The sequence below is a fragment of the Amborella trichopoda genome, chromosome 3 (genome assembly GCF_054954075.1).
Source record: "Amborella trichopoda isolate Santa Cruz 75 chromosome 3, AtrichopodaSantaCruz75HAP2 v2.0, whole genome shotgun sequence".
Lineage (NCBI taxonomy): Eukaryota > Viridiplantae > Streptophyta > Magnoliopsida > Amborellales > Amborellaceae > Amborella > Amborella trichopoda.
The window spans coordinates 52,994,879-53,006,588 of NC_142338.1; the positions used below are offsets into that span (position 1 = coordinate 52,994,879).

Here is an 11,710-nt window from a genome sequence, read left to right on the forward strand (position 1 = left end):
TATCTTACCTTCAAATTATCTCACTTTTCTATCTTCTTCTGGTTTAGGTATTGTAATGAGTGGAATTTATAATGGTGTCTTTGTAGACAATCCCAGAGAGCGAGACCCCCGAGCTTTCAAGAGAGAACAGGTTAAAAATTTTCAGATGCAGAGAGAGACAGAAGCTTCAAGAGGAAAGGGAAAAGGGTAAAACTGAGAGAGAGAGAGAGAGAGAGAGAGAGAGAGAGAGAGAGAGAGAGAGAGAGAGAGAGAGAGAGAGGCATGGTTGTGATATCACTGTACAGAGGAAAGCTCCACAAGGTCCCCGACGTTCCTAGGAAATGGCTGATGCCCCAACACTCCATCTCCCTTCGCGATTTCAGGAAGTTATTGCAGAAGCGACGCAAGGCTCTCTCTCTCCTTCAAACCAACAACAACAAAGAGCCGGCAAATTCTCCTCCCCCAAGAATGGCAGAAGGCATCGGAGACAACGCCAAAGAGCCCCAACACACAGAAACTCCTCCCCCTCTTTCTCAGGAAGCATCGATTCTCCATTCCCCTCACCAAAATAAAACGCCCTACATCGAAAACCCTAGAAATTCAGAGTCGATTGAGGTGCTTAACAAGCCAGCGATTATCGATGTTGCAGAGGAGGAATCAAAGGAGAAAGTTGCAGATGAGGAGAAACTTAAGTGCCAAGAATCTGCATCGATTTCAAATTCAAAATTTGAGAAAGAGATTCCCGCCGAATCCGCCAAGAAGGTAAGCGAATTGCTATTTTTTTGATCATTTCTGCTTCGTTTCATTAGCAGTTTTATGTTTAAAATTATTTGGGAGATCCCTGATTGCTAAGTAATAGCATCTGTTTTGAATATGAGGCCAAAACCAGATATTCTGAACTGCTGAACAAGATGGGTTTTTTCCTTTCCGCAGCTATCTTTTGTTCAAGTTCATTGCTTTTGCTGCTTCACTTCCTGTTAGTTTTATGGCTTATTATTGCTTTTATTATTATTATTATTTTTCCAATTGGTTATTTACTAGAAAGCAATAGTTTATGGACCCATAGATTGATTGTGTTTCAAAAACACCAGAAGCTATGGTGCTATTAAGACTTCCTTGTCCTTTGTCCAAGCGATGCTTAACCTTTTGATTATTCTCTCCAGCTACATCTGCTATTTGAGTGACCTTTCCCTTAAAGAAACTGCCTCAGAGATAATGTCTATGAAAACCTCAATCAATTGCAAAGGGCCGAACGATGTGAGTATAAGGCACAATGTCGGAATAAGTGGCTCAAAAGCATCGTCCATTTTTTTCTAATAAGTAGAAAATAATGGTTTTGATAGTGGAGTCCTTTGAGAATACAATGGTTATCTACAAGAATTTAGACAAATAATCTGTTTCGATGGTAGTGGGGCTTTACTTGCTCAAGACTTTGAAGTGTTGAGGTCCATGTTATATTGGGTTTGAATAGGTTGATATATTCCGTTCCGGCACAAGTCTAAGTTTGGTTCTACAGTCTTCATGAGAATTTGAGAAGCTAGAGAAAAAGGTTGAGGAGGAGGTGAAAGGGGTTAGACAAAGGTACAATGGCTTTTGGCATCACAGGTTGTTAGAATTTGGTGCATAGTTGTTGGAAACAATTCCAAAACCCGATAGTTTAAAGAATCGGAATCGTGGAACATTGGCCGGCTAAAAGATTCATGTTTTGGAATCAACTTCCGTACAAGAGGAATCGTGGGAAACAAGATTCCTATTTTATAGGAATCAAGATTTGATCAAAAGGAATCGAGATCCCTATATATATAGAATCATGATTTCTAGCTATATAGAATCGAGTTTCTAACCTATTTGGAATCGACCAATATAGAAGTGAGATTCCTTCATTTATAGAATCAAGATTCCGACATCTTTGGAATCAAGATTACTAGGCATTTCGAATCGAGATCCATAGTTGTTTGGAATCGAGATTCGCAGCAGTTTGGATTCAAGTTTCAACCCATCCGGCAATCGAGATTTGTAACCCCTTGATTATTAAGGATCAAGCAAAAACATGGATAGATGGTGACACATTTAGAAGTTAGTAGGAGATTACATACTATATCATTACAATGCATACTTAAAGAATTAAGTAGAGATTGTGGACCACCACTTTGTTTTCTATTAGTCATTTCATGCCAAAAAAGAGTAATATGCCCTGTAGTTTTAAATGGGTGTTTAGTTCAAATAGTTTGATGCCTTGAAAAAAGAAAAAAGAAAAAAAAAAAAAAAAAAGGAATTGGTAGAATTCGGGTAAACATTGAGGGGTATGTGCATTTGATACCAGGGGTGAAGGCATGGAATATTCAATTTTTGATGTTGCACGGGCAAGTTATCTTATTTTAATACTTCAAGTCCCTAGACTTTTGCATCTGAATGTTGATTTATGGAACCAAAACTTTGGCAATGTGTTCATCGGATTCTCGTTCGGAGCATGCATGAACTACAGAAGATAATCGTCTATTTGTCTCCTGTTCCGGTTTCCAAATAACTCAAATCAAAATCCATAAATATTTCAGCCAATTTATAAGTAACAGATTTGTGCATCTAGAATATTAGTATTTGATTTTGTGGTTGATTCCTAAAAGAACAGATCAAGGTTCTATGAGAGTGGAAACAAGATCGATGTTTGGTTAGTTTGTTGTTTCTTGCATCTACAAAACACGGTACTTCTTGTTTAGGAATCCGAGTTCGAAAACATTAGAATCAAATATCGTTATACGTGGAACCTAGTTTCAATAAGTGTAGAATTTAGATTTACCAATTGTGGAACCAGTAAATATTGAAAATGAGATTCTGTAAGTGTTGGAATTGAGATTCCTAAATTAAGGAATCGAGATTCCAGACTTCATGGAAATAGGTTGCATGAAGATTCCTTGTCGGAATCACAGAATTAGGGGTCCAAATCAGAATCGTGATTTTTAATGAGGGATTCGGACAACTATTATGAACCAATAGGCAAAGCTTGGTGTATTTGAAATCATGGTACTAATTCTTATGAAATCCTGCAAATCTAAAAGGGCATTGCCAAGGTTTGACTTTGCGATGCATCAGCTCGAAAGAAGGGGCATCTTGATCCTAAACATGTGCTTCATGTGCACTGACGACGTCAAAACGAACGCCCTCCTTTTTATCCACTGCGAGGTTGCTAGCACCCTTTGGGGTTACCTGCTACAACTAGCCGAGGGTGACGTCGCAATCGATACCCAATATCTTTCGTTCTTTCCAATCACCACCATGGTCGAAGTCAGGGATCCTCCTTTGGGGGGCATCAGTAGCAGCCATGTTGTAGGTTATCTAGATGGAAAGAACTTCAATAATCTTCAGCAGCGACAAGTCCGCTATAGAGGCTCTTAAAGATAGGGTTAAGACCCTAGTCACCTTTTGGGCAAAAAACAGTTAACACTTCATCATTGCGCTTACTCGGACTTTCACCGAGACTGATTGGCATTCCTTCACCTCAGGCCCCACAAAATTCCCGCACATCTCTTTGGAGACCACTGGAAAACCAAGCTCAACTTCGATGGTTCTTCCTTGGGCAACAGGGCCCAGCTAACATCGGGGGACTATTTAGAGATAAAGAGGACACCACCTTATATCCTTACTCCCGCTTTATCAATCTAGCCGACTCCAGCAAAGGCCCTCACTGGTGATCGAGGGGGACTTCAAAATGTCTTGTCTTGGGAATCTAAAGCCTCAACTTGCCCCTGGAGGCTGGATAACATGTTTGACAAAATTTTCCAAGTTTGCAGGTTATTCACTTCTCATGGAGGCATATTTGGAGGGAATCCAACACTACAGCTGATGCCCTTTCTAGAGAGCGAGCTTCACAAATGGAAGACACCCGGGGGACCTTTTAAGCACCTTTTTGAGCATGAAATCCCCTGTTTTTGTTTTCTCTTTTCTTCTCTCTTTGCTTGTAAGGCACTTTTCGAGATCCCTCAGGGGCTGTCACCATTTTTTGAACCCATAAGGGTACTTGTATAGGGTCCAGCTTGTGGGTGCTTATTCCATGCCTACTCTCTTGTATCTTTCGCTACTTAAAATATTAGTTAACACCTTCAAAAAAAAAGGATCACAAAGATTATTGAGGGCCAAAACTCCTAAGTTTGTTGAAGGGTTAGAATTATATTTGGGAATCTTCATGATCATTTTAGCTATGACGATGTTTTTCAACTTAAAGGAATTGAGCTTGAACTTGAGTGGTTAGCAGTTGACATTAGCAATGCTACATCTGATGTTAGGGTTCTACGATTGAACTACCCAAAGAAAAGATGTTTTTCAACTTAAGATACATAGGTTATTGATTTTTCTTAGCATCAGTCTGAGAACACTGGTTTCAGAGGACTAAGACCTTCCTAAAGATTTTTAGTGTTTCTAAACTTTGAGACTGGGAGGGGGTTGGACCATTTTAGGCTTATAGCATGAGTCAAGACATCGAGGGTATTTTGAGATTATGATATTTTAAGGCTTTGGACGTGATTGAAGTTAAATGAGTCAGTCTAGTTAGAAAAATGCAATTGAAATATACTTAGAAGAACCTTCCCCCCCCCCCCCCATCTAAAAAACCTATAAGCCCAAAATTGTTGTATTGAAGAGAAAAAAAGACTGTACAAAATTGGATCACCTGGGGGGCCATGGGTTATGTATAGAAAAAATGGCTTCCCTTAGGGATGGAACTCTATACAAAATCCCTAGAGAGGGAAATGAAAGGAAAGAGCAGGAGGGGAGCGAGAACCCCTTGAAGGGACATTGGTTGAGTTTGCAAAAAATGCTTAGCCTATAGCATGTGAAGCACCCGCTTCGGCAAGAGAATCTTCTTTTGTGTTACTTTCGAGGTATCTGTGTCTCCAAGTAATCGTAAGTCCTCTGCTCACATGAGATATTTAGTTGAAAATGTGGATCAGGGGCAAGGGGCAGTTGGCTGAACCAGAAGCCTAGGAAATAATGTTGTGGGAGACCTCTTCTACTGTAAGTGCTTGGCCCCAAGAGTTGTCAAACGGTTTGAGGCGTAGTTACCAGGATCTCCTCCCTTGCTTGGCGATCCCTTGCAGAACCTCGATTCTCTCGATCCCAAAGCAGATCTCGTCTGAAACTCAATTTTGTGTTTTCGGGATCTCGCTTCATCTTGTAAGGGAACAAGTTTCTTACAATTTAATTTCGCGTTCCAAAACATTACAAGATTTAGTTCCCTAGTCTTATGGTTCACATTCTAGAGTGTATTGGGATCTAGATTCCAAAACAATAAATACAAGCATCACCATTTATGGCATCAAGATCCCACCAATATGGGATCGCAAGTGTGAAATGATGGAATATCTCTCTCCCCCCTTCAAGTGGTTGTAAAATCCTGATATTGGATGGTAAATTGCAAGCCAAGGTTTTGGACATTGCTCTCTCTCCCCCCTCCATCCTTGTGAAGTTACACAATGCCCTCCCTCCCTCCCTCCTTGTGCACAACCCCCCCTCCCCCCCCCTCCCCTCCTCCTCAAAATCCGCCCCCCACCACACAATGCCACCAAATTTATTATAGTTTTACATCAATAGTTATGATATTTTATGGTAATATTATATCAATAAATAATTGCTTGCGATCCACTGACTACTCACCTTTATTTTCCTTTTTAGAAACCAATACTAACAACATTTATTCCATGTATATATGGTGTTGGATTGTATTTCGTTACACAGCTATTCAGAATTAATGAAATGATCTATTTACTATATTAATATAATGAACAATGGATTGGTTTGAAGTTCTTTGTTTCTTTCATAGAAGACTACGCCTACATGTTATTGGTTAACAATGCTGGAGCTACATTATAAAGCCCTGGATCCTTATTCAAACCTACAGAGGAACTCGTGTTCTAATAAATGGAGCTCGCTCTTGTAAAAGTTATTCCTCGCTCCATAATATGTTGGATCACTTTTACTGATGCGCTCCTTGAGCTAAGAAACTCAAAAAGGTGCCCTTGGGAACTCCGCTCCTTGCGTATAGAATCTCACACATTTGTATAATAATTCTCGATCCTATGTGAAAAAGGAGCTCGATCCCCAACACACATGGACCTCGATCCCTACCTTTGAGGCTGTATGGGCATCGATCCCAACACATGGATCTTCAATATAGCTTCGATTTGCCGATCCCGCCTCCGATCCCAGAACCGTTCTCGTTCCCGTACCCAACAACTATGGTCTGAGGCCCTCAAGAAAAGCTGTTGCTTCTGCTGATTAGGAATCTGAGTGACCTATAAATTTTGAGAAGGAAGCCAAGGTGGACCTTTCGTGGTCTCTAAAAAGACCACCTATTCCTGAGGGCTATGGATTGCCTAAGGAACACCCATCAAAGTTGAGCCTTACGCAGCCGGGCTTGGGGGGAAGCCACAAGGAGGCTCGGGAGATGCTGCTCTGCTGTGGTAGAAAGAGGAGATTGGAGATCGTACCAATGTAAGTGGAAGGCTGAAGGGGGGAAGCCTTTGAACTGCTTGTGATTGGTGGCCCAGAAGAAAACCACCGCTTTGATCCTGTCAAACAAGGCATCAATGGTGGAGAACTGTCCTTGGAAGTTACATGATTGTTACGTTCTATCCAAATCTCCCAAATGAGGGCTGCCATTGAAGCCTTTCACAGTATGATGCCTGAAGAGGCCCAGAGGTAGGGGTAAAGAACGGAAAAGAGAATGAAAATGTTTCTTGGAGTTATCCATTGCCATTTGAAGAGCTGAAGACGGGCTCCCCACAAAAAATGGGCCTAGGGACAATGTAAAAAGAGCTGAGGGTTTGTTTCCTCGGCTTCACGGCACATGACATATCGGTTTGGTAAAGACAAGCCTCTCTTTTGCAGTTGGTCAACAGTTAATGCTCTCTGTGAGAGAGCAATCCTGTTAAATACTTGGATCTTGGGGGGAGCAAAGGAGGTCCATTCTTTGGCCGCTATGGAGGGAGGGGCGTGTGGGAATGTTGGCTGCTCGATTTGTTTACGATAAAAGGAAGCAACTCAGAATTTCCCCGAGGGGTCACCATAGGGAGAGAGGAAAACAGAACCGAGGACTTTGGAGAGGTATAGGAATTCCTGAAATTTGAGGTCTGAGGGTGGTCTGTGAAGGCCGGGACTCCAAGTTCTAGCCACATTTTGTAGGGGAAAATAGTCTTCAATAGAGACTTGTCGATGGACAGCAAGGAGGAAGAGGGCTGGGTAAAGGTCTTTCAAGCGGTTTGATTGAGCCAGGGGTCTAGACAAAATCTAATTCTTGATCCCCTCCTAGGCTGAAATCTAATATTGCCTTTAAAAAGTTTGAGGACAGAGAGGAGGGACCTCCAAATGCCTAGGCTCTGTCATTAGGTCGCCATTCTGGTAGCCACAAATTTGTGTCTAGATGGTAGTTTTGGGTAATGACATGCTTCCACAGGTGACCATCTTGAGTGGCATAGCGCCACCACCATTTACCCATTAGAGCTAGGTTAGTTTTTCTGAGGCTTTGGATCCTCAGGCCACCTTGATGCCGAGGTAGGCAAATTTTGTCTGAAGAGATCAAATGAAACCTGTGACTGCTCCTGTCACCTGCCCACAAGAAGTTCCGCATCAGCTGTTTGAGGCTAGAAGAAACTGTGGTCTGAGTAACCTGTGGGATGAATTTTTCAGTAATATAATCCATTATTCTATTGAGCAGATTTAAATATTGATCTTTGAACCTTGAAAAGGGATGGAATTGCCATCAAAGCCTGGTGTTACTGTTTCATGTATGTAATCAATCGATTCTCATTTTACTCTGTTTGGTAGATTCTTTGAACTTTCCTAATTGCTAACATTAAATGATATTTTTAAATCACGATTTTTGTTTTGATTGTGCGTGATGCCACTTCTGAGTTGTGAACTATGTGGGTGGCAGGTGGAGAATCCACAGTCACTTGAGGAAAAAGTGCAGAAGAAAAAGGACCTGGAGAAAAAACTGCATAGATTAAATGAAGAAAAGCACAATCTGGTTCAACTGCTTAAGCGGGTGAAGTTGCCCTATTATTTTTGTTGATGTTATCTCCCAGGATATTATGAGGATGCTACTTGTTTTTCCGTATTTTACGATGAGGTTTTTTCAAGTTGATGTTCTATATTTCCTTGTTACATCTATCTCTTGTGAAAATTGTTTTTTCTTCCGGATTATTTTATAACATTTTATAGGTTGTACAAGTTATTTGCCAAGTTCCATAGCACTGCGATCTCAAGTTCTATAGGAATGGGGCTTGGGTCAAGACGGTAGCAGCTGGGTTTTCATTGCACTACGTCTCAAGTTCCATTCCTTTGTAACCTTGTTAAAAACAAAATTTATTAGCCAAGTTGTTTTTCTATGTTTCCTTGATACATCTATCTCTTGTGGGAATTGTTTTTTCTTCTGGATTATTTTATATCGTTTTATGGGTTATACAAATTATTCGCAATGTGGTTTCTGGGATTTGTTTCTCCATGTTTCCTTGTTTGGTCAATCTCTTCTATGCACAAGCTTGTATTCAATTTGTGTAGAGTATGTATGACCTGTCATTGTTCTTTCTTTCATCTTCTTGTCATGCTTTTCTCTTCTTCCTGTTGAAAACATTGTCTGTTGCGACTGAAAAAATTTGAATTGATTTTAAATAGATTTTGAATGATGAAGAGGAGATGAAGAAAAGAAATAGCATTCAGATGTCAGGTGCTCGTGCACCTAATCCTTTGCAAGTTGAGACCACCGTTGACATGGGATCTCTCACTCGCCAAGCTTCTCCTAGAGTTGGCACAGAGCCCATAGTTAGTAGTGATTTGGAGATGGGTGAATGTGAGGATGCTACAAACCCTACTCCTCATACACGCAGTTTGCACCATATTTGCGGTATTTCTCCTTCTACTGGTGGTTCTTCTATTCAAAGGCTGCCTCAGAATCATCTTCAAAATAATCCGGTACAGTTACTCTTTTTCAATTGTAAAAGCATTTATAATTTTTAAGACTAGAATGTAATTATGCCTCATCTGGGTGAAATGCTTCGGTCTTGTGTATTGATCAGCCAATATGCTTTCCCAATTGTATGCTGGAGTTTTAACCACTCTAACAAGGCTCCTGAGGTTTCAAAGTTTATTCGTTTATTTATTTCTCTACATGATCATCTATCTTATATTAAAAAGCATGGTCCATATGTGTGCACCGACGTGCATATGGCATTTAAGAACCTCATAGAGTCTAATTGATACTGTCTCCTATAGACATTTAAGAAATTTTTAATTTTGAGTCCCTTTTGATATTAGAAAAATGGTAATTGATCTCAAGAAATAAGTACTTCAGTAGAAATCCATTTTCCTTTAGTCGAGAATGTTTATGAAGAGTGAGAACCTCAAGAAACTAGGTCTATTTGAATAGAAGTAGAATTTCCTAAAGTCTAGGATTACTATTTCTTTTGAAAATGTTTACTGTTGTATTACGTAAAGGGTGTTACAAGAGAATGCGCAACCCACTAAAGGGTTGCTTCATAACGAAAACCCCTTAAGGGGTCCAAACAATGCTATACATCCAAAAAATCGACGTGCAAAACAGTGAACTGAGATGCAGGACTATACTGAGAATTCTGTTGTGAGGGGCGCTCCTTGGCAAGGGTGTCTGCTGCATCATTTTCTTCTCTCCAAGTATGTCTAGTGAGGTGAAAGATCTCTTCAAAGATGTGGTCTAGGTTCCAAGGACACATGAGGCCAGGTAATGACATTCTTGGAAGCCCTTTCCATGATCAAGGTATGCTTTACATAGCTTCTCCCTATCCGATTTCCATACCAGTTGGCAAAATCTTTTGTACCTCAGGACCCACCGCATCCCTCATGCGTCTCTTTGGAGGCCACCCAAAATGGGGCAGGCAAAGCTTAACTTCAATGGATGCTCCCTAGGCAACCCCGTACCATCAGGTATTGGGGGCATCTTCAGAGACAAGGATGGCAACACACTATTCTCATTCTCCTGTTTCATAGGCAACATCAACTCGGATACTGCAGAGGCAGTTGCCCTTCTCGAAGGGTTACGGTATGTCAACCCTGCTTGGGGTTAGAACCAATTTTCCTAAAAAATATTCGTGTCCCAATCTAAATCTCTCTCTAGTCTCTAAAACACTCTAAAACACACGTACATTCACAGACCCATGCATCACATGGGCTGAAAAGTAGTTTTACCATAAAATTGCAAGTGTTCTACTTGTTAAGTGTAGATCTTTCTGTTAAGAGTACCTTTGATTGGTAGGTTCTGTGTTTCTTATGCATGCTTATGAATTTTGAGGACAGTATTACGATATTGATCTTTTTATTCTTATCATGAACACGTTATTAAACTTGTCCACCACCAGTATCCAAGGAAGCATCTTCCATGTGCCTTTCTGGCAAATGGTTCATGAGAGTACTCTCAAAGTTGGCCAACTTTGAGGAAATGCCTTGATATCCACCATCCTTGGTCAAATGATAATGGTTTTTTCAATATCCCAAAAGTCTTAAAAAAAGCCGTAACCTGGTGCTGGTCCCACCTATGCAGGGTCCCGGGAGAGGTGAGCTGGAGATGGCCTTAACCTTTGGCTTTTTTATGCACAAAGTGGCCGCTCTCAATATGCCAAAAGTATAAGGAATCAAGTAGGAACCTTTTTGCATAATTATTGTGACCCTTTCTCAAGAAGTTAATATCAAATTCTAATTCTTTGTCGTGGCATTGCTCTAACAGTATTTTGTCATTACCTCGTAGACTTGTGCTGGGAATGATAAGCCATATTGTATTTATAGAACTGAAGTAGTTATTTGCTTTTTCTGGTCATAACTATTAACATTTTCATTTGTATATACTATCCATCTCGAACATTAGAAGCCGATATTTTTTTTTTTCTGGAGTATTGATATTTTCCATTTGCATATCCTCAGGTCTCACAGACTACTAGAACAAGTGCAGGGCATAATCAAACCGCTTCCAATTATTTTTCTGGTGTTTCAGCAAGCCCTTCGCGGTTTGCACCTATGAGCGGTGGTATCCAAACCCACCATTCTGGGAATCCGCCACTGTTGTCGGTTTCGGGGGCAATCACGACTTCCTTACCATCTCCTGCAGCAACAAGTGGCACTCCATTCAGAGATTCACGTGCGATCACAACCTCCTTGCCATCTCCTGCAGCATCAAGTGGCACTCCATTCAGAGATTCACGCACGATCACCACCTCCTTGCCATCACCTGTATCATCAAGTGGCACTCCATTTAGAGATTCACGCCCAATCACAACCTCATTGCCATCCCCTGCATCATCAAGTGGCACACCATTCAGAGATTCAAGTAGGCCCAGTCCATCATGGAACCGCAGATGAAAAGATAATTTCAAATCAATTGGTCTCAGAAGAGCTATAATTTGCCCCTACGGTCCAATTACTCGTGCGTTGTGTTGTACATAATATCTTGGGTTTCTGTGCTTTAGTTGTGGCTTCCAAACAAACCCATTAATATAACAGCATTCTTTTCTCCTTAATATGTGATTTAGTATTGCAGGGAAATGGATTTTGGTACCTTGTTACTGAAAACTTTTTTGCCGTAGATTCTTTCAAATGAATTTGTTGCATTTCTGGCCCCGCCTTTGGGAGCTTAGATGTTGTAGTTCTTTCGTATTAATAGAGAGTTTTTAACAGTTTTTTTTAAACAAGAAGCTACTCCATAAATCTTTTAATGTAC

General features: G+C 40.7%; 1 protein-coding gene across 4 annotated transcripts; it reads left to right on the top strand.

The window, feature by feature from the left end:
* The first annotated feature begins 246 nt into the window (after positions 1 to 246).
* On the top strand, positions 247 to 11,510 carry LOC18429288 (tRNA (Ile)-lysidine synthase). 4 transcript variants are annotated; one of them, XR_016051672.1, is made up of 5 exons: positions 247 to 741; positions 7,904 to 8,014; positions 8,644 to 9,724; positions 9,827 to 10,042; positions 10,918 to 11,510. XR_016051672.1 is itself a non-coding variant. In XM_011623239.3 (4 exons), exons 1-4 carry the CDS (start codon positions 262 to 264, stop codon positions 11,350 to 11,352), a joined length of 1,323 nt encoding a protein of 440 aa, XP_011621541.1. In that variant the 5' UTR covers positions 247 to 261; the 3' UTR covers positions 11,353 to 11,510. The 4 variants fall into 4 exon arrangements, 2 of the variants coding, with proteins under 2 accessions (XP_011621541.1, XP_088717420.1); XR_016051671.1 differs by having other exon boundaries at positions 8,644 to 10,042; XM_011623239.3 differs by lacking the exon at positions 9,827 to 10,042 and having other exon boundaries at positions 8,644 to 8,940.
* The last annotated feature ends 200 nt before the right edge of the window (positions 11,511 to 11,710 follow it).

Excerpts from the sequence above, each read along its gene's own strand:
- LOC18429288 (XM_011623239.3), top strand. The coding sequence starts at position 262 with ATGGTTGTGATATCACTGTACAGAGGAAAGCTCCACAAGGTCCCCGAC. Across the intron at positions 742-7,903 it reads CCGCCGAATCCGCCAAGAAG|GTGGAGAATCCACAGTCACT; the intron begins GTAAGCGAATTG and ends TGTGGGTGGCAG. Across the intron at positions 8,015-8,643 it reads TGGTTCAACTGCTTAAGCGG|ATTTTGAATGATGAAGAGGA; the intron begins GTGAAGTTGCCC and ends GATTTTAAATAG.